General features: G+C 33.5%; 1 protein-coding gene across 15 annotated transcripts in view; it reads left to right on the top strand.

Annotated features, from left to right (window-relative positions):
- The window catches only part of SLC4A10 (solute carrier family 4 member 10), a 391,444-nt gene that overhangs the window by 69,060 nt on the left and 298,542 nt on the right, over positions 1–23,842 (top strand). For 5 of the 15 annotated variants that reach the window (XM_030916973.1, XM_030916974.1, XM_030916970.1 and 2 more), the window contains exon 2: positions 20,063–20,198. The exons of the other annotated variants lie outside the window; for them this stretch is intronic. In XM_030916973.1, coding sequence (XP_030772833.1) covers positions 20,118–20,198 — 81 coding nt within the window. In that variant the 5' untranslated portion in view covers positions 20,063–20,117. The remainder of the gene's footprint in view (positions 1–20,062; positions 20,199–23,842) is intronic. 15 annotated transcript variants of the gene reach the window in all.

Here is a 23,842-nt window from a genome sequence, read left to right as displayed (position 1 = left end):
AACTCTCATTCCTTCCTTCCCTCAGGCCCGGACAACCATTGTTCTTCTTTCTTTCTTCATGAATTTGATGACTCTAAGTACTTTATATAAGTGGAATCATACAGTAGTTGTCCTTTTTGTGTGTGACTCGCTTGACCTTAGCATGATATTTTCAAGGTTTATTCATGTTGTAACATGTATCAGAATTTCATTTCTTTTTAAGGCTGAATAACATTCCATTGTATGAATAGATTACATCTTGTTTATTCATTCATCTGTTGACAGAAATTTGGGTTGTTTCTATCTTTTGATTATTATGACCATTTTTCTGCATTTTTTTTCTCCTTGCAGTCTATTTAAGTTTTTCATATTCCCTTTTCTAGTTCTGCTCATTTAGGAAAATTTCTGGAAAAGTGCCCTGGAGAGATCAGTGAAAGACATATTCCCAGCTATAGGTAGAAAAGAAGGCCATTCTTTTTTATAGTTGGAGAAGAGCTTGAGCAAGGACTTGAGAGAAAAAGAAAACGTTTGTCTGGGGATAGGGTATTATAAAAGGAAGGAGAAAGAATGTCATCACTTATGTAGCTATGTTACCTTGGGCAAGGTACTTGATCTGATTTTGTCTCACTTTCCTCAACTGTAAAATATAGAAATAATATCAGTCTCACCAGTTTGTTGCAGGGATTAAATGAAAATGCTTGGCTCATAGTAGGTTAATAAATAAAATGAAGTTTCTTTGTGTGTGTGTTTTTGTTCTCACATCATGGAAAACATGGCTGGTGGATTTTCACAATTTTAAGTTGAATGCTTGGAATTACATAACTTAAAATACAGGTTGTGTCATACTCAGGGGACTGAAGGTGGTATAGCCAGAAATAGGCAGTTGTCTTCCTGTGTTGCTGATTCTGAGGTACAAAAAGAGGCTGGTTAGGAGGTCAGATGATGTGTGCATATTAAGATGCTGTAGGAAGATAAGCAACAAGTTTGCATATGGACCCCATAGAGAGGCATGAAGCCAGTCTGCCTAACAGTAGGCATTGATTTGCATGATTTGTAGTTGATCTGCTTACTGCCTGGGCAACTCAGTTTTGCTAGATTCAGGGTGATTACCAGCAGGGATTTATTTACTGAGTTATGGTTAATGATTCTCCTTAGCAATACTGGATAAGCCAGTTAAAAACTAATGATAGCTGCTACCATTTATTATTTAGTATGCTCTAGACCCTGGGCTAAGTGCATTACATATGTCATCTAATATCCTGGCAGTCATTCTGTGAGGTATGTTGCCATTACCATTCTCACTTTACAGATAGAGAAATTGGTGGCTCACCCCTGTAACCCTAGCCCTTTGGGAGGCCGAGGTGGGTGGATTACTAGAGGCCAGCAGTTGGAGACCAGCCTGGCCAACATGGCGAAACCCCATCTCTACTAAAAATACAAAAAGAAAATTAGCTGGCCATGGTGCTTGGAATTACATAACTTAAAATACAGGTTGTGTCATACACGCCTGTGATCCCAGCTACTTGGGAGGCTGAGGCATGAGAACTGCTTGAACCCAACAGGCGGAGGTTATAGTGAGCTGAAATCATACCACTGCACTCCAGCCTGGGTGAAAGAGGGAGAGTCTCAAAAAAAAAAAAAAAAAAAAAAAAAAAAGAAAGAAACAAAGAAATTGAAGTTTAGTGAGATTGAACAATTTGTCCAATATTGTACATTGGTAAGTGGTGAAGTTGGTATTTCAGTTCAAGCACTTTGACTTAACTGTGCTTTAACAGCTGCACAAAGATGAATTTTTCGTTTGTTTTTATGTCCTGATAACTGTATCATCCAAGATTATTTGACTTAACTCCAATCACATTTACACAAAATTTGTTAACTAAAGGAAAAAATCCCTCTACTGGAGATTTTGTACTATAAAGTTTGCAATATTAAGAAAGACACAGTCTCTGCCCTCAAGGAGGTCATAGTCTGGTGATGAAAATGGACCAGCAAGTGCTATAATAAAGCACAAGATTCTGAGGCCAAAGGGGTTAGCCTCCAACAGGAAAGTGGAGCAAGGAAAGCCAGAAGAGAGAGAATCAGGTCAAAGCTAAGTTGCCTAAAGTTCAAGAGGAATTGATTGAAAATAGAACAAATAAAAACCAAATGACAAATTTGGAAAAAGATTTGTAGCATATATGATACTGAAAGGGTTGATATTTTTAGTATATAAACCACTTTTAGAAACAATCTTAAAATCAAATCCCTTAGGGATATGAAAGATGAAGTTTTAAAAGTACATTGTTAATGTTCTTATGGATAAAGAACAAGCAATTCTCAACGGAATTACAAATGGCTACAATAGTAATAAAAATTATAAATTTCTACAAAATTAAGATATGTTTTTCAAATATCAATTTGTTAAATATTAAAAGATTGATTATAACTAGTATTGATAAGGCAAGAATAAAGGGCAGAGCATTATCATTCACTTACAGGTACAGATTTTAATAGTTTCATTCTTCTTAAAGGACAGTTTGACAATATGTATGTGGAGCATCAATTTCTTATGTCAGATAAATTTTAATTCCAGTAATTCATTCAAAGGAAACAAATAATCAGAAGTCTGGACAAAATTACATATAGGAGTTATATTACAAATTTGTTTACAATAGAAAAATATTAGAAATCATGATGGTTAATTAATATGTATGCCTTTATAATAGATTGATACCCTGCCATTGGCACTAGGTTGTAGAAGACTTTTTTATTTTTTAAATTGTTTTATTTATTCATTTGCAAAGCAAAAACAAGTTTATTAAGGAAGTAAAGGTGTAAGAGAATGGCTACTCCATAGGCAGAGCAGCCCCGAGAGTTGGGTTGCCCATTTTTTTTGGTTTTTTATTTTTTCTTTTCTTTTCTTTTTTTTTGTTTTAGATGGAGTTTTGCTCTGTCACCCAGACTGGAGAGCAGTGGCATAATCTTGACTCACTGCAACCTCCGCCTCCTGGGTTCAAGCGATTCTCCTGCCTCAGCCTCCCGAGTAGCTGGACTATAGGCACACTCCACCATGCCCAGCAAATGTTTTTATTTTTAGGTGAGACAGGGTTTTTATTTTATTTTTGGAGAGATAGGGTTTTGCCATGTTGGCCAGGCTAGTCTCGAACTCCTAACCTCAGCTGATGGGCTTCCCAAAGTGCTGGGATTACAGGCATAAGCCACCACCTCCAGCCTTAAGAAGACTTTTAAAAAGATACCAGAACTTGTGCAGTATGAATTGCTAAGTAGAAAAAAGAGTTGCAAATATATACATTATGATTATATCATAATGTATACAATATATGCATTATGATTAAATATTGGAGGGACATATATTAAAATATATGCAGTGGCATTCTGAATGTGTTAAAACTTCAGGTGAGTTTTTCTTCTCTGTGCTCTTTTTGTTTTCTATGCTTTCTGTAATAAGCAAGTATTATTTTAGGAGTTAGAAAAATATATAATTTTAAAATGATGTCTTGGATTTATAAAAGAGAACAGTCATAGAGTAATTCGGCCAATGTTTTTTATTTTAATTGACATAATTAACTGAATTAGAACAATTTAAAGCTTTAATATAGCCTTTCCTGATTTCACTGTTTTTTCATCTATTCTATACTGTTTCCAAAGAAAATGTCTTATGGACATTTGTTAAGCAATATTGATATCGTTTGGCACTGTGTCCCCACCCAAATCTCACCTTGAATTGTAATAATTCCCACGTGTCAAGGGGGGGACCACGTCGACGTAAGTGAATCATGGGGGCAGTTTCCCCCATGCTGCTGTCATGATAATGAGTGAGTCTCACAAAATCTCATGATTTTACAAGTGTCTGGCATTTCCCCTGCTGGCACTCATTCTCTCTCCTGCCACCTAGTGAAGAGGTGCCTTCTGCCACGATTGTAGGTTTCTTGAGGCCTCCCCAGCCATGTGGAACTGTGAGTCAATTAAACTTCTTTTCTTTATAAATTATCCAGTCTCAGGTATATTTTCACAGCAGTGTGAGAATGGACTAATACGAACACCTACACATTAAGACACATGGCAGGCAATGTTCTGCTTTCTACCAAAGTAATTATTTTTTGTTGTTTATACATAAATGACAATAGAAATGTATTTTATTCAGTGATAAGAATAAAAGGAAATAGGCTTAAATTATAGTAAAAGAATTACTTAGAAAATTACTTAGACTTTTTTTAAATTTCAAAGAAAACACTAAAAGTGTTACCAAAGAAACACTCTTCATTCTCTATTATGTCAAAAAATAGGATAGAAAAATCATCTGTTTTAGAAGGTTTAAGTGTTAAATCTTTATTGAGACAGGATCATTTGACTTAATGACCTCTTGCCATCTCTTATAATGTTGTAATTTTATAACCTAGAATAAATAATATTTTCTTGTTTTTTTGGTGTAGAATAATTAATATTTTTTGATGCAATGATTATAGTTATTGACCCAAATGGAGTCTAAATACATCTCTTGGGTAGAGTATGCAATGCATCAGTACTCCCTGAGGTTTGATAGTTAAGACCACAACTATTACATTATTTCACGTGTTTGTTCTCTAAATTTGTTAGGTAAAACAATTTCATAATACTATATTTTGAAAAGTTTTTAGAATTATTTCTTTAATGCAAAGAAATATCATTTTTATTGGATAGTAATTAAATATCTCTTTTGGTGCCTTTATGTCCTTTCTTTAGTCTTTCATTTACAAGTGAAGAATAACTTCTACTCACAATTTAGCTAATGTAATTTAATAGTTGGCTTTCATTAGTGGGAAAATCATGAAAGTAAGGATAACTATTCACAATAGCAAAGACATGGAATCAACCCAAATGCCCATCGATAATAGACTGGATAAAGAAAATGCCCTGGAATACTATGTAGCCATAAAAAGGAATGAGATCATGCCCTTTGCAGGGACCTGGATGGAGCTGGAAGCCTCCTCATTAAACTAAAGCAGGAACAGAAAACCAAACACCACATGTTCTCACTTATAAGTAGGAGCTGAACAATGAGAACACATGGATACAGGGAGGGGAACAACACACACCGGGGCCTATGGCAAGGTGTTGGAAGAGGGAGAGCATCAGGAAAAATAGCTAATGCATGCTGGGTTTAATACCTAGGTGATGGGTTGATAGGTGAAGCAAACCACCGTGGCACACATTTACCTATGTAACAAACCTGCATGTCCTGCACATGTATCCCAGAACTTAAAGTAAAATAATATTAAATTCAAAAAAAAGAAATTTGAAAGTGGTGATAACCAAATTATGTCTGTAATTTGATTTCCATATGCATATAGAGACTATATGTGTACATATAGATACATACATGTCTTTTAAATTGTGCTTTAATTTCTACAGTCCAATATGATGCAGTGAGATACAAGTATAAACTTTCATTATTCATCAAGAAAATCAAAAGCTCATTTACAGATTTAACCCAATAGTTGTATTCCCTAGAAAGTTTTGAATTTAATTTAGAAAATTAGACACTATGTTCCCATGGCTATAAAATTTAATATTGCCTTGAACACGTGGAGATAGAGAGTAGAAGGATGGCTATCAGAGGCTGGGAAGGGTAGGTGCGGGGTGGGGTGGGGGTGTTGATGGTTAATGGGTGCAAAAAAAAAAAAAACAGGAAGAATGAATAAGACCTAGTATTTGATAGCACAACAGAGTGACTATAGTCAAAATAATTTAAATATACCTTAAAAAATAACTAGAAGAGTATAATTGGGTTGTTTGTAACACATAGAATAAATGCTTGACGGGATGGATAGCCCATTTTCCATAATGTTATTATTATGTATTGTGTGCCTGTATCAAAACATCTCAGGTACCCCATGAATATATACAACTACTGTGTACCCAAAAAATCAAAAATTAATATTGTCATTATTTTAAAAAATAAGTAAGTATAATTGAGCTCTTATATACTCAATTCTGTGATTTTCAAGAAGCATAAAATATGGTTTCTACCCTCAGGAGGGCAGAATCTCATAGAGGAGATAAACTTGTGCAGGAAACAAGTCTTCCATCCTTTGTTCATCAAACATTTGTTGAATGTTTATATATTCAAATTAGAAATCCATTCTCTTGAGGAATTTACAGGTTAAGAGACAAAACATACATGAACATTATGAAACAAGTTTGTAAATGGTGAACGGACATAATAGAAGTTCAAATAAAATATTATGCATTTGGAGGTCATGTGCATAAAAGAAAAGTGTCCATGTGAAGTAGTGTAGGCTACATGTCAAATAAATGAGGTTAATAACATGGAGCTTTAGAGGACATATTAGTCATGTAGTTTGAGGGAAGTTGGGGAGGATTTTGTTTAGGAGATAAGACAAATTATTCTTAAACAAAGAGAAGAAAGGAAAAGAGCAGTGGAGTCTGTGGAAAGGACATTCCAGAAGGAGGGACTTGTAAACATGTGGTTCCACATGGTAGAATCCTCTGCCTTTCAATATGATCCTCTGCCCTTTTATAAATTAGCATTTTTAAGGATTAAAAATTTTTATGTAGATATATAGAAATATAAAAGTAGATAATTATTCAAAGAAAAAATATATAGGACTATTAAGTGTTATAATACATTTTTCAATGGGCTGAAATTTGGATTGTTGAGCATACTTGATTCACTTTACTGTGAGAATAATATTCCTTGTCTGCATGATTATAGAATGTTGTTATGGTGAGTTGCACCCCAAGTATTTGAATATAAAGTAGTTAGTGTTCCTTAAGAGAACTGAACTTTTAAGTCAGTACTTAACACGTAATATGAAGTATTGTTTTAAAGAGACCAAATGACTCCAAGCCTAAAATAGTTTAATGAAGTCATTTTGAATGTTAACATTGCTAACGAAAGACTCTTCAATCAGGTGGAGGAATCGTCAGCAGCCAGGATGGCATGGATAAAGGCAGGTCGCAGGGGCAAATGATGGCAGTATTTATCAAGTCCAATGTAGTGCATTGAGCACTCGATCTAAAAACCTCCAATGACTTATCTAGATATAGATGGTATATTTTTACCTTATATAATCAGATGTTTAAATTTTAACGAACTCATCCAAGTTCGATGCTACATTTGCTAAAGCAATTTTCATTACAATTTTACTTTCCATGGTGGTGTACTGGAGAGGAGTTAGCAGCCTTAGCAGCCACATATCACCAACAAATCTTGGTGGGCAAAAAAAATTGTATTGTTTTTAACAATGTAGAAAGGCAGTTATTTATTTTCAGATTGCTTAAATTGAAATAAGCAGTGTTTCATGGATGATTGCCATGTTCCCTTTTATTCCAAAGGCAGATGAAAGAGTGATTCTCTCAGAACTGAGAAAAAGGCAAGTTTGAGTGGCATCACTTTAAAATCTGTTTTTATTTTTACACCTTAGATGGCCCCTAAATTACAAAACTTCTGTAGGATTTCAAAACTTTAAAGCCAAAGGGAGCATCTTGGTGGTTTGCTGGCAGTATTGTTCTATACCGTTTGGGTAAACTCTGGGGCAAATGCATTGGTCAGGAATTCCAGAACTATTGTTTATTTTAAATAATTTAAACTTTTTGGATATTAACTTAAAATAAATCTTATCCCTAGCATTCACTCAAACAAAAATATCCTCAAAAATGACAAAATGAAAGTGACAGTTTAAAGTACAGATCTGAAATTTGAGGTGTAAACTATTGACTACTTCCCAGAAATCTGCGGGCCAACTGTGCTCGTACCAAGATCTCATCCAGCAAAGAGTTGCAGTATTTTTCCTTTTTTGCTATATCTGGCTTTATTTTTTTCAGTTCTATTGAGTTTAATTAACAAATGAAAAATCAAAGTTTGTATCATTTGACCAACATCTCCTCATTTTCCCTACCCTTCAGCCCCTGGTAACCAGCATTCTACTCTATTTCTACAAATTCGACTTTTTTTTTTTTTTTTTTTTTTTTTTTTTTTAAGATTCCACATGTAAGTGATATGTACAGTATTTGTGTTTCTTTGTTTGGCTCATTTCACTTAGCAAAATGCCCTTCAGGTTCATTCATGTTGTCCCAAATGGCAGGATTTCCTTCATTTTTATGGCTAAAAAATATCCTGTTGTCTATATATATCACGTTTTCTCTATTTGTACCTCCATGGATGCTTAGGTTGTTTCCATATTGTGGCCATTATGAATAATGCTGTAATAAACATGGGAATGCAGATATCAAAATTGTATTTCTTAGGGTGCAAGTTTAAGAGAAATACTTAAAACTTGGCACATTCACAAAAGTAATGCCAATCATTGAGGTCTCTTGAGAGACAGCTGACTTTTCCAGATGACAGCCCCTTTTATTACTCACTTTACCTTTATGCTACAATAATTTTGTTGAAAACATGTGTGACTTTGAGACATATCATTTATTATTTATGACCTGATATTATAGTTGCTTAGTATAAATAAATCAAAATTGTAAGGTCAGAGGAACAAATTATTTGAATTTAGGGATTAATGATGGAATACCTCATTAATTAAGGCAAGGATTCAGACACCTTAACTCCCTTAAAACTTGCATGTACAACTCACATGTTGTGCTATTATTTATGCACAGGTATTTTTTCCCCAGACATACTTTATGCTGCTTAAGGCTAAGACCATATTTTACTTCCTTTAAACCTCACAATGTTAAAGCAGAAATACGATAAAATGTTTAATGAATGAAATTCAGAAACTACAGCAGATTGTTAAAAAAACAGGAATAAAGCCATTCTGTTCCTATATATACTGTACATATTTAAAAAGAGGAATTTACTTTAGAAGTAACAGGAAAAAAAAACCTCTCACTTAGTAAGGATTAAGGCTTTAGTGAAGAAACATAAGGGCATAACAAACTATTATGTTTGAGGCTATTGGACAGAATAATTCAGATTCCTGTTTGATTTATGTTCTTTGAAGAGTTGCTAGTTCACCTAATTAATTTAAAACAGGCTTTAAAACTTAACCCAATTTTAAATTGAAATGGTAACCATCAGTCAACAGAAGATAAAGTTGCAGAATTATCTTTGGAAGAAATGTTAACACATCCCTTTTGGTCATTACTATTTTAGTCTAAAATTACTGCTAGATGTTAATAATATTGAGATAGATTATTTTAAAAATCTTAGTATGTCGACACTGAATTTTTTTATATCTTTTTATCCCATAATCAAAGTTATTATGGCCTTAAGCTAAATTTCAATACTCCATTTAATTCTCCAGGTATCTATAAACAAAAAAGACTGAATGTGAAATTGTAACTAAGCATAAATATTTGTATATGTGAATATGATACAGTAATTACTTCTTTTCCTAGAAAGATATTTGGAGTTCAACAAAATATAGACTGGATAAATATTATAACTTTACAATACAGAGAAATTAAAAATCCCTAGAGCCAACTGAGTAAAGGAGAAAATGGTTTTCGATTTTCCTTTAGTCTGTATTTCTGGTTTTCTGTTCTGTGCCATGGACTGAAACTGATTTTTAGCACACCTATAATTAGCATTGATTTTAAATATTATTTACAAATCAACTCTTTTTGCTGATGTTTCATTCATACTACTTAATTTGCTCTTATATACCCATTACTAGTTGTTCTTGGAGGGAAATGAAGAATAATTTTAAAACTTCATTTTCTTTAACTTTTGCATACTGTTGCATTTTCATCCTTCAGGAGGTATGATTTTAGAGAAATTCTCCTTGGTCATCCTCTCAATCTAAAATTACACTGGTATCAACTCTTAACTGTAGTTTTTTGAGGACTTTAACCTACATACGTATAATCATTTATGTTTAACAAAACATTTATTGATTAGCATTTAGAGGCTTCCCAATAGTGTGCTGTTACAAATTCTGTTGCTATAATCATCATTGCACTTATATGTCTGTGCTGTCATTCCTTAGGCTATTTTTATAGAATATCTCCTCAAGAGTAAGAATGTTTAAAATTATTATAGTTCTATTTACAGTCAGGCTTAAGAAGCACTCTTTCATAGCATTTAAGAGCTCCTTAATAGGCTAATTCCTGCATTCTGCAACCATATATACTAAAGAGAACAATAATTCAATGGAACAAATGTTTAATGATAGCAGTTACATGGCTACCTGACATTTATTTATTTGTTTATTTTATTATTCTTATTCTTATTTTTTTTGAGATGGAGTCTCTACCTGTCACCCAGGCCGGAGTGCAGTGGCGCGATCTCAGCTCACTACAAGCTCCTCCTCCCGGGTTCACGCCATTCTCCTGCCTCAGCCTCCCGAGTAGCTGGGACTACAGGCGCCAACCACCACACCCGGCTAATTTTTTGTGTTTTTTTTTAGTAGAGACAGGGTTTCGCCATGTTAGCCAGGATGGTCTCGATCTCCTGACCTCATGATCTGCCCGCCTCAGCCTCCCAAAGTGCTAGGATTACAGGCGTGAGCCACTGCTCCCAGACGACATTTATTATATTTCTCTTGTTTGAGTCACCTTTGAAATTGTTCTTTTATTTACCATAAGAGTAGCTTCAAAGGTGACTCAAACAAGAGGAGTATGTTTTGAGTTTTGAAATAGCCATCCCGGCACAGAAAGGTAATTTTAGTGGCCTGAAAAAATGTCTTCATTTTGAATGATTCACAGCATAGTTTTAGGACATATTAAGTTCAAATGTTGCCAGTGTATTTATTAGGTGTGATGGAGGAATATGAAAGTGAATCATACATATGATTTGTCTTAAGGATCTTAATAATTGTAAATGAAAGACAAGATTAAGCCCAAAAGAAAGTGAAAATGTTTCAGAGTAGTCAGGAAGTTAAAATTGAGGATTAAAAGGCTTTGAGAAAGGGAGGTAGAACCAAAAGCATGTAATCAAGGAAGGTTTCATGGAAGATGTTCTTTGTTAAACTTTGATGGATAGATAGGATTTAAAACTATGGAAATGAAGAAGAGAGGCCTGCATTCTTACAACAACAACAAGAACTTTTGTTAAGTACTTCTTATTTCCTGGATTTGAGGCACTTTATGAATTAAGCACTTTATAATTTTAGTTAATCTAATTTTTCAACAAACACTATGTAGATAGATACTGTTACTATCTACACTATATTGATAGGGAAACTGAGGTCCACAGAAATTTTGCAACTGGTAAAATGTCCGAGGGTTATTAAATGGCAGCACTAAGATCTGAACCAAGGTCAGATGTAATAGCATGAACAAAACTTGAGGCCTTAAAACACAGAATGATTATTGGGAATGGTGAGCTATTGGGTTTAGGCAGAGTAATTGACAAATAAAAGCAAGTAGTGGTTGATGAGATTGGAAAGATCTCTCAGGATCAGTTATGGAGGTCATCAGATACTAGCTTAGGAAACCTGTAGAGAGTTTTTGACTAGCTAGTGACATAGTGGTTTTGGACAGGTTGAAAATAAGGCTAAAGAGAGGTTACTGGATTTTGTGACTAGGTAGTCATTCGTATAGCCATCACATTTATTCAGTAATTTCTGTGTGCCAGGATTGTGAGGCAAATGTTGCCGATGTTGAGAATAATTAGGATAGAGAAATGGCCATTGGATGTGGAAAAAAGGAGAAGGAACTGATTCTCCTCTGTTATGTACATTCTCTCCTACATTTAGCTTATTGACTTTTTAAAGGATCCGTTGGATCTTCTCTTACTAGTGAAGATGATAACAATAATAAAAATAATATCATTTATTGAACTTATATTTGTTAGACTATGTTGATTGCCTTATGTATATTGTCTTCTTTAACCTTCAAAATAACTTTATGAGGTAAAACAATATTAACTGTATTTTATAGATGAGGAAACTTAAGGTTGGAAGCTCAAGCAACTTTCTCATGGTTACTAATTGGTGAATCCAAGATTTAGTCAGTATTTGACTCCAAAGTCATCAGAATATAAAAGCTATGTTATAGCACTGCATTTTTTAAAAAACAGGTTCTGCTCTATGAGCTCTGAAGTGTCTTCACTCTTATTCTCAAATCTTGGAAACTACTGCTTAGCCATGTATTTTGTGTCTGATTCAGTCTGATTATTTCATAATTTTAGTTTATACAGTTTTTTCTTTTTTTAATACTATAACAAGTCAATCTTTTTTAGAGTGATAGTAGCAAAAATATATTCAGCAATTACTCTATGACAGTGCACTACCTGCTTCATACATAATAATCACGTTTAATCTTTGCACAACAATCCCACTAGGGTTATCATCATTTTACATTTGAGAAAACTGAGACAGAAAGCATATATACAGATACCAAGGTCAAAACCAGGATTTGAAATTGGCCGTCTGCCTCCATAGCCTGTGCTTCTAAGCACAGACATATGAGTCCTTTTGACAAATAAAGGGTGAGTTTTGACGGTTTTTAGTTTTTTCTTTTAGGTGTTTTTTGCTGTTAACAATCATATTTATTTATGATCTGTGAACCTGTCTATGTTAGATTTTAAAAAGACAAAACCTGTCTTTAGCTTTCATAACTATCACTTTAAGTACAATTTTAGTGTTGCCAAAATTGCATTTTTCACTGCACACTAATTATTTCTTTAGTTTCATTTAAAAATGTTAAAATAATTTTAATTTAATATATAATAGTTGTACATAGTTAGGGATATATTTGATATTTTGATCCAAGCATACAACTGCAGTGATCACATCAGGATAATTGGAATATCTGTCACCTCAAACATTTATCTTTTCTTTTGTTGGGAACATCCCAATTCCTCTCTTCTAGCTATATGGAAATATGCAGTAAGTTATTGTTGACTATAATCTCCCTACTATAACAGTGAATACTAGAACTGATTCCTTCTAATTTCATTTTTGTACCTATTAACCAATTTCTGTTTATCCCCCTGCCTTTTACCCTTCCTAGCTTCTCATAACCACCATTCTACTCTCTACCCCCATAAGATCCACATTTTTAGCTCCCAGATATGAATGTGAAATCATCAGGGATATGCCAATCAAAACCACAATGAGATATCATCTCACCTCAGTTAAAATGGCTTTTATCAAAAAGACAAAAAAATAATGGATGCTGGCCAGGATGCAGAGAAAGGGGAATGTTGGTATACTATAAGTAGAAACACAAAGTAGTACTGCCACTGTGGAAAATAGTGTGTGGAAGTTCCTCAAAAACTAAAAATAGAACTACCATATGACCCAATTCCACTGCTGAGTATCTATCCAAAAGAATGGAAATCAGTATATTGAAGAGATATATGCATTCCCATGTTTATTGCAGCATTTCACAACAGCCAGGATATGGAATCAACCTAAGTGTCCAACCACAGATGAATGGATAAAGAAAATGTGGTATACATACACAATGAAATATTATGTAGCCATAAAAAGAGCAAAATCCTGTTATTTGCAGCAACATGGATGAAACTGGAGGTCATTATGTTAAGTGAAATAAGCCAAGATTGCATTTTAATGATAGCTAAGTTTATCAAAAAATTTCACTTAAGGGATCATTATTTCATTGGATTTTGTAAACAATGAAAACTTTTAAATATTAAATAAAATGCAAATTTTATTTATATATTCCTATCATTTACTTAGCACTGGAATAGTGCTTGGAGAGAATAAGTTGATACATTAAAAAATACTGTCTTTACACATGGTATTTTGGAGACTTTTTGGTGGCTTTTTGGTCCTCCCAAGTTATTCCTTGGCTGAAGGTATGTTTGATAGTCATTTGGAAGGTTTCTTAAGGCTACAAAAATCTGTCTTTCTGTTTCAAAGAGTAAAATAGCTTGCCATGGGAAAATGACTCTCTTTCTAGGTCCGCTCATTCTACAGGTGTCAGAGAGAAAAAATAAAGTCTATGTCTACATTTATCATTGCACTGGTTTTCAATTAGTCTGCTTTGCCATCTTTTAGTAACTTCTATTCAAAGAGTTTTTTTGTCTTACAATCCTAGGTATGTTCTTTATGGATTAGCAGGGTATCTTTGTCTATAAGCATAGAAACAAGGAAGCTTTATTTATCCTAACTTGTTGTTACCATTCCTTTTCCATTTTCATATTAACTATTTGAAACTATTATTCTACGTAGAGAGTGTGTGATGACACAGTTTTGGCCAGACAATGAGGAAACAAGGTATTTCTATTGCAGAATGTAAATAGATATAACCCTTCTGGAAGGAAATTCAGCAATTTTTACCCAAAGCCTCAAAAACATTTATATTCTTTGATCCAGTAAGTTTACTTATTGGGATTTATTCTAAGACAATAGATGATATGTGTAAGGCTATGTGCACAAATATGTTTATTACATTGTTATTTATAATATTGAAAAATAGAAAAAATAGAAAAGTCTAAGAATAGGAGATTGGTTCAATGAAGTATGGTACCTCTATATTATAGAATACCAGTTAGCCATTAAACATTATGTTACAGAAAAATACTTACTGACATAAGGAAATGTTAATATAATACTTGGTAAAGATGAATAGTTTACTATCATTTTATGTGTATGTTATTTAAAATACTAAAACTAAAATATCAACAATGGTTATCTGTGTATAATGAAATTTTATGAGTGATTCTCCCCACCTTTTCGATCTTTATGTTTTCTTCTGTCTGTATAGATATGAAGCACTTTTATAATAGGTATAAAAAGTTAGCCAAATACAAAGTCAATATTATCCAGAAAATTATTATATCTCTTATTTTCCTCTATTGTGTGATCCACTATACAGTTTTACTGATGATGATGAAATTAGAAATAAAAGAAATCTATTAATAACTGCAGTAAAAAAAAGGTGTATTATTAAGGTTTGCTGCAGTCATTTGTATATTGAAAGGATACCGTATCTTTACCTGTTTAGAAAAGCAAAGGTGTTTTATTTGAGGCACAAACACTTCATCTGAACTGACCCTATGTGTTGTGACACCCTACAACATCTACCCCAACAAGCAGTGTTGATTATTTGCCATAATAATTAGGATTTCAGTAGAAATGGCCAGCCTCCATCTATAAGGTGTTCTTTCCTAATAGCTTTGCTGTACACTATACATACATGGTGACCTATGCCCTCAAGTTCAACCATATTCCTTGTAAATGTGAAAATATGGTAGTTTCATCACTTCTCAAAAAAAGAGAAATAGGTACTCTGCAGTACTCTCAGTGCTTTCCATTGTCCTGCTATTAGTGAAAATCACTTAAGATAAAATCTAACTAACAATGATTAGTTAGACAAATAGTGTCAAAAAGTTATGTCATACAATTTTTCCAGTTTTTTCATATAGCACTAAAACTGTTGTGAGAGCGAATTTGTCAAAAACAGTCTGTACCAGCTTTAGCCCAGTACAAATAAAGTGTGAAAGTAAACAATCCATCACACACACACATAATAAATAATATGCAAAGCACATAAGGAATGAGTTTTTTTTTAAAGTTTGGATAGTCAATGAAAGTAGATTTGAATATTTTTATGAAATTAGATCAGAAATTTGAGTACAACATTAGAAAGACTGAAATCTGAAGCAAAATTTTTAGTGAGAAGAGGAAGCACATGAGAAATAGGGGTATTTGTTGAACTATTGAAATACTCCAAAGAAACTAGTTTCTATTTTTATGAAAAACAATGAAGTCTGTAGGTAAATATTTATAAGATAAGTCATATTGGGAGCCATCTTTAAAAAATCAGACATTTTGTCTTTTTTTTCGATGTATGTTTTACATAGTTGGGGTTGTACCCCACAAATATATTGGTATCTTACTTTCCATTTAATATGCTATTATGCTATATATTTTCCTTTGTCATTAACATCTTTTGTTCTTAATATTCAGTGGTTACATGGCATTACAGTTTTGGTGTTCCATAATTTAATTAATCTTTCTCTTATTGTTTCTATTTTTTTTTTTTACTTTTAAATAATGTAGCACTAAAAATCTTGGAGCATAAATCTTAATCTGCACTATTGCCTTCAGACAGGAAATACTAAGGTGAATGATTGAACATTTTTAAGACAATACATTTTGCCAAGTTATTTTGAGAAGATGAACTAATTTATACTTTTTAAAGCAATAGTATGTAAAACAAAATGAATTACTTGCATTTACTGAGGTATTTGAAGCAAGTCACTTTTGAATACAAATAAAAGGTAAATTCTTTATGATAAAAGTAAACTTTAATATAGAAACCTTGTGATTCTTATAGATTTTTTTACTGTTTCTCAACTAAAAATATTAAAATAAATGTTATTTGAATGACTAAGATATAGTGTATTTATACAAAAATATAACTTCAGCCGGGCGCGGTGGCTCAAGCCTGTAATCCCAGCACTTTGGGAGGCTGAGACGGGTGGATCACAAGGTCAGGAGATCGAGACCATCCTGGCTAACCTGGTGAAACCCCGTCTCTGCTAAAAAATACAAAAAACTAGCCGGGGGAGGTGGCGGGCTCTTGTAGTCCCAGCTACTTGGGAGGCTGAAGCAGGAGAATGGTGTGAACCCAGGAGGCGGAGCTTGCAGTGGGCTGAGATCCGACCTCTGCACCCCAGCCTGGGCGACAGAGTGAGACTCCGTTTCAAAAAAAAATAATAATAATAATTATATATATATATATGTATAATTTCAAACAGTGACTTCTATTGGGGAAAGCCAGGAAACAGGAATTCTAAATTTAGACCTTGGCCCTCCTAATAACTGATCTTGGGTATGTACTTAGCTCCCCTAGAGTTTAGTTTTCCCCATCTGTAAAATAAGTGTATTGGATCACATGATCCCTAAGAGATGAAAAGCAAGAGCTAAATGAGTAGTAATTATTATAAAGAAGTTCTTGCTCTTTTTAAGATGCTAATCCTTTATTATTTGAGATGTTCTTATGTGCAGCAAGTCATTAAATAAATAGAGTTACCTTCAATGTGTGCTTTTTACCCTGCTGTGGTCTGAATGTTGTTGCACCTCCAAAGTTCGTGTTTGAAAATGTAATCACCAATATAATGGCATTAGGTGAGACATTTGGGAGACGATTAGACCGTGAGGGCAGAGCCCTCGTAAATCGAATTGGTGCCCTTGTAAAAGAGGCCCCAGAGAGTTGCCTTGCCCCCTTTCTGCCATGTGAGGTTAGAGTGAGACTTCTCAGCCTTGAGAGCTGTGAGAAATAAATATTTGTTGTTGTGGTATTTTGTTACAGCAGCCCAAATGGACAAAGATACACTCTTTTGGCTCTCTCTTCATTCAGTCCAAGGGTGTTCTGCTGGGTTTTGGCTACTTTTCATTTCTTTAATCAAATATTTGTTAAGTCTTATTAGGGAAAGTCTAGAGGTATTCTGCTTTACTAGTATGACCATATCTTAATAACCCTGGTATGAGTAACATACTGTATGAATAATTAATTTGTTTTAGAGCAATGGTTTTCTAAAAATGGGGTATCATAGTTTTTAATAATTGACTATTAAGAGGGTCAAATAATAGATTTTAAGTAATTTTTTGGTTTAAATAGATCTTGTCAACTAGATAATACAGAGATTAAGAGCTGCTTTGCACTCAGGTTTCATGTTTTTATTACAAAGATCAATTGTACTTACAAGAAAACACTGAAGGAAATTCGATTATATATACTAATTAATAACATCCAGAGAATGATAAAAATATCATTGTTTGTATTCATGCTGTGACAAAATACCTGAAAGAAAAGTTCTATTTTTGTATTTTTCATTATTGATTCATTTAATAACTTTGATATGTAATCGTATAGGAGATTAGGAATGAACCTTGCTTGATGTTTCTCTTTTCCTCATTTCTCACATTCAATCCCTGAATTCTATCTTTTTTCAGTAAGATGTGTATCTGAAATCTATTCATTTCTCTTCATTCCTACTGCCACTTCTTTGGTTCTGGCCATCATCATCCCCTGATTGAAATTATGTAACGTTCTTCTAATTTGTCTCCCGTCCTCCAGTTTTGTTTTACTCAATTGTCTATAGAGTAGCCAGGATATTTTAAACCTGATTATGCTGACGGTTTCTCATTTCCCTAAGGGTAAAGCTCACACTCTTTAAATGGCTCCTGAGACTTACCATGACTGGGCCTCGCTTCTCATCTCTCCCCTCTGTTCTTACACTTTATGGTCTAACCTATTCTATATTTGCCATTCCTTGAATGTGACTAGCTCAGAATCTTCTGTTTTAACAGTACTTCCCTAGGGAAATCCTCTCTGATCCCTAGATTAGGGTAGGATGCCTTGCTACTGCTTTCATATCAACTTTTAATTCTTCAGTTATAACAAAACATACTTGTTTGATTTATCTGCTTTCTATGATGTCAGGTTTTGTGTTGTTTGTTATGGAGTCCCTAGCACCTATACGGTACCTGACACACAGATGTTCAATATTTTCTACAGGAAAGAATGAATATAGAAAGAGAGACGATGTAGCTTAGGAAGGCTTTATTGAGAAGATAGGTCTTAAAGGATGAGTACCTATTTTGATTAAAAGAGGGTAAATACTACATAGATAGAAATATTTGTTTACATGTGATTTTTCATTCAGATGTGTTATAGTACACATACAGCAGAATACCAAGCTCTGTGTCTCCAACCTGTGCAGTTAGAGGCAGTAGTTTTTCTAAAGGTATAATTTGGATCAGCCCAGTTTCTTAAGACTCATTGTGGCTAGTCTCCATCAAATGTTGTGTGTGAAAGAAGGGAAACCATTCACAGGTAAATAAAGTGTTCATAGTCAAGAATTCAGGCTGTTCATAATGTGAGGGCTGTTTCAGGATGATATGTTGTACTTGGTGTCTTAATTTTGAATGTAGTTGAATTGACTATAATCTTAGTCTTTTTCTTTTCTTTTTTTTTTTGGTTTGTGTTTTCTTTATTTCTAAAACACAACCTTTTGTCACATGGTAAAGAGAAAGCATTTCTAATTATAATTTTTGAGATATTGATTCTATTATTAGAACACTTTATCAATCTTAAAGTTTCCTGATTCTGCTATGTTGTGGTAAAAGAAAACAGTACTCAAACTTTGATAATTAAGACACAGTGAAAATTCATAGTAAAAATGCCAATAACTTACATAGGTTTCATTACTTGACTTAACCATGCAGTTTTAGAATTTGGTAATACCACATTATCTTTTACATGTAAACTCTTTAGAAGATATTAAATAAAAAGATAAAATGTATGTTGGTCTGAAGAATCTGAAACATAAATGAAATCCCTGAAAATTAAAACGGGACTATGTGTTTACCTATTTACTATTTACACAACTATCAAAGATTGCCAAAATAAAACTCCTGTGTAGGCACTCATCATTTTGATGGGTGGATAAGTGATGATGCCCATAGTCTGGAGGGAAGATTCCTTCAAAAGAGTACAATTTTGCTTGGCAAATCTTTTGCATGTTAAACTCTTTAGAAAAAGAAATTAAATAAAAATATAAAATGTATGTTCATATGATGAATCTGATACATAAATGAAATTCCTGAAAATTAAAAGGTGAATATGTATTTACCTATTTACTATTTACACAACTATCAAAGATTGCCAAAATAAAAATCCTTTTTAGGCACTCATCATTTTGATGGGTGGATAAGTGATGATATTCAGAGTTTGGAGGGAAGATTCCTTTAAGAGAATATAATTTTGCTTGGTAAGTCATAAAGCCTAAAGCTTAGTCACGTATAGAGAAAGCTGCCTAATAATTAAGAGTTGACATTTTAACACGGTATTTGCAACAGACACATTGGATACTTAATTAAAAGGAGAACTGCTTATTTTTAAAGGACTGAAAAAAATTGACTCTCCTTGGCAAATGAAATCTTCATAGTATCAGAAATGGGAAATCTGAAGGATGTGGCTCATTCTCTGTTTGGATGATGCAGAATTGCTCTAAGCAGTAAGCTTACTGTTTTCAGACAGCATTAGCAGCATCAGCAAATACAACTGTGTCAGTCTCTCTTAGTATGGGGTGTTTGTAACTGCACAGGGGAGATGATAAATAGTATATGATTTGACATCTTGATGATGGCTTAAACAGATACTGATGGACAGATCTGCTGTTTGATATTTTTTTCACTAGCCCTGAAGATGCTGAGACATAGAGATGGCTGTGATTATCTTTTGTAAGACAGGAAATGCAGTCTTTAGGGGTTTCTGGAAATAGAAAGGTCATGCAGTCTGGAACCTGTGAGCCTTTTCAATCTCTAAGTCATCAGGTATGACCTCATGAATTATGATGATAATATTAGAATGTAGGGTGCTTGTTTATTCTAGTTCTTACTCATTGAAAATATGTTGATTAATGTAATTGTTTATTGTCAGACTTTCCTTAGGATATTTGAACAAGTAAGATTTACGGCAGCTGAACAATATGATTATTAGAAATGTGTGTGTATGTGTGTGCCTGTGCGTGTGTATGTGTTTAAATTTGTGTTTACTTTAGCTTTTTGGGGGAGAGGGTGGTAAAGGAAGAGATTCTTTGAATGTAATTAAAAGCAAGGTTTGGGGCGCTTCAGATTTTTCCAGATTAAGCCTGAATAGAGTCAATCTTTATATTTTACTTCAAGTGATAAAAATAGTATAAATTGATCAAATTGATAAGGATACATCATAGCTAGCTGCTTACAGATAGTGATATATTACAAATATTTTTATTATTTGGAATTTCTTAAGCATAGAAACTGATGCTGCTACCAGTGTAGTATGCCATATAGCAATGAAAGTTTGGTGAATAGAATCATCTTTGTCAGCATCTGACCTATAAACTAATTTCCTGAAATTTATGTTGCATTATCTGAACTGTTTTAAAGACATCGGTTTTAATCATTTCTGAGATCTATTGAAATACTGATGCTCTTGGTGCTTTTAAGGTAGATATATACTAATGAATTGTTCATAGATGAAAGCAGACTATAAATCTGTTTTTCACAAAGAAAGCTTGTGACATTTAAGCTTGTTGAAGATTTTTTTACCCAGAGAGCTTCGTCCTTTGCTTACTTTCATTTTCAAACTGAAAATACTTGACTATATTAAACAGGCAAATGATTTGGATTTCAATGTCCATTTTGTCCTGAAACTCTGCCATTTATTTTAAACTATTTTCACCCATCAAGTTATATATAATGCATTAACTTTGATTTGTTGTAGTATATCCTCAGAATTATATACTTGGGTAAGAAACTACCTATATTTGACATTCAGATTTTGAAGGAAATATATTTCATTTTTTAAAATATTGCACATACTTCTGCCTCAATGTTAGAGAACTTTTCAGGTACTCCATATTAAATAAAGTAATTAAAAAGAGATAAACATGTTGCAGCAGTTCTTAACAGCAAGATGGTTTTGTCTTCATGATTCTGTAGCCTGATTGTAATTTAATCCCTTATCAGGGTGAAATGACATAGATTAAAAAATGAATATATTTAAGGAAGTCTGAAACAATGAATTGATTCAGTTAAGGGGTAAGTTTCTCCTTTTTAATTAAAAACACATTCTGCCTACTGATATTGACTATAATTTATATGTTATTCAGGCTACTTAGCCAGCTTATATTCTTATTAGTAGGGAAGATTGGCATATTCTTAAGCTTGATTAATTTTGAAATGATTTGAATATACCTTTTAATTGCAACAAAACCTGTCTAATCTGTTAGAATTTATTTCCAGTATTTGCATGTATTAGTCATTATGAGTACATTCTGTTTCTTGGCATTGCTTTGGGATTCCTCTTGGTATTGGTTTCACAGCATTCTGCTATTTTTCACTGTATTCCTGACCTTTCAAGAGAACCAAACTGTAAAGATTTTTGGTTACTTTCCTTTAGTAGCATTTAAATGAGGATATCTCGATAATTTTGTAAGGTGGAAAACAATTACTATTTTAGAATTGTCATTTCTGTCACAAATCAGATAAATTTTTCTCTGTTACTATTTCAAAATACACTACAATAAAAAGCAAAGACTGGTTAGAATGTAGTTGAATGCAATGTCAATCTTTCTTCTTGCGTGGCAAGATAATCTTGCCCTTTGGAATGATAAAACTGATTGTAAACTTGCCCAGTAATGATTGGTCATCTTCCTTACAAATGTTGCCTTCATTTATACTATTTTACATGTATTTCATGATACATCATAAAGGTTTCTAAAGGTAAGCTGCCAATAAAAAACTATTTGAGTAATTCTTCAATTCAGTAAACATAGTAAAGGCTGATCATTGCATGATACTGTATGGATTTGGTGTTAGGAGGAATGCAGAAAAGAAAAAGTCATTTCCTGCTTTCAAGGAGATTAGACAATGTATACAATAAACTGTGTTCACACTTTGAATTGACTTTTGGTAGGCAGTATGCTACAATCAGTTTTAACTTAATCTATAAGCTGATTAATCCTAGAAGGAGTTACATGTAACTTCTTTTTCCTCATGTAAATTTCTTGATATTAGATAAATGAAGGCTTAGGTCAAACTGTATAATTATGCATCCCATAACTTTATTTAAAATTGCATTAAAGACTTTTAGAATGCATGATTTCTTGTACAGGGCTTTATAAACTGTGAATCAGTAAAATAGCTTTGCATGTTGTATAAGCCATCATTGTCAGTCTGAGACTGAAGGTGGACCTAGTTCACTGGCAGGAGGCAGAAATATCAGCTCAGCATAGAGACTTGATCAGTCCTGTCTAATTCCAGGCTCAGTGTGGGTAATTGAGTATTATGGAAGGGGTTTTTACTGTATAGGGATAAAACTTGGCAATAAAGAGTAGCAAATATGGAAGTGTCTGTTACTAACTAGGTCATTTGGAGAGTCCTTTGAATAAAATGGGGGAATAGGATTTACCTCAGGCTCTGAGAAAGCAGATCAGGACCAACTAATTACAGAAGCGGACCTTAGCTGCTGCTTGGTGAAGAGTAAGGCCATTACTCTCTTCTCTTTTATTCCAATATGCTTGCTGAAGTTGCAGGAAGGTGGGTAGAGAAGATGTAAAGCGCTTGTTTCCCCAAAATCCCAAACTGGAACACGCTTCCTGATAGTGCCTCCAAAGTGCCTGTTTGCTTGTATTAGAGCAATAGAAAGTTGATTTGCAAATTCTTCTGGTTTGTAACAGCTGGCTACAGTCAGAGGCTAGTGCAATAGTTCAGTGTCTGGACTGCCATGTTTTCTGGGTTCAATTCTTAGCTATGCTACTTACTAGCTGTATCATCTTGGCTTGTTTCCTGATATGTAATATAGGGATAATAATGGCACCTACCTCAGAGAGTTGTGGTAAACATTAAGTGAGTTAATGTATATGAAACACTTTTAAGAGTACCTGACATATAGCAAACATATTATTGTCAACATCCTTTGTCGACAGACTTTGTTATAGACATTCTAAGAGGTTGGATGGGCTATTGGCAGGACTTTGTAACAGTCATCATGCAGTTTAGTTTTGTTCCCTCTCCCTTACTCTCTTTATCAAATAAGAAATTATATATGGTACACTGAAATAAAGATAGTTACAAAAATGCAAACAAAGAACAACATGCTATATCCAATTCAATTATTTACTGACAATAAGAATTGTGACTTGATGAAAGATTTTGTGTTTAAACTTTGCATCTACCTACCAGGCTGATTCAAACTCTCTTAGAATTCTGTGTGCAGATTCTTTGCTTCTCTGGATTATACCAACTACTTTATTCATGACTGAAAGATTACTAGGACTTTGGGAAAATTTAACAGCAACTTAAGGTCTTTCTTGTTTATTGTTTAAGACTAAAATTAAGGGGTTAAAAAAAAGCCTTTCTTTAAAGGCTTAAAGAAAATAATAGGGGCAAATTTACCTAGATTTAGTGACACTTAGTCATTAAAAGTGTCCAGG

Source organism: Rhinopithecus roxellana, chromosome 14, assembly GCF_007565055.1.
Source record: "Rhinopithecus roxellana isolate Shanxi Qingling chromosome 14, ASM756505v1, whole genome shotgun sequence".
In the NCBI taxonomy this organism is placed as follows: domain Eukaryota; kingdom Metazoa; phylum Chordata; class Mammalia; order Primates; family Cercopithecidae; genus Rhinopithecus; species Rhinopithecus roxellana.
This window is presented reverse-complemented; position numbering and strand designations above follow the sequence as displayed.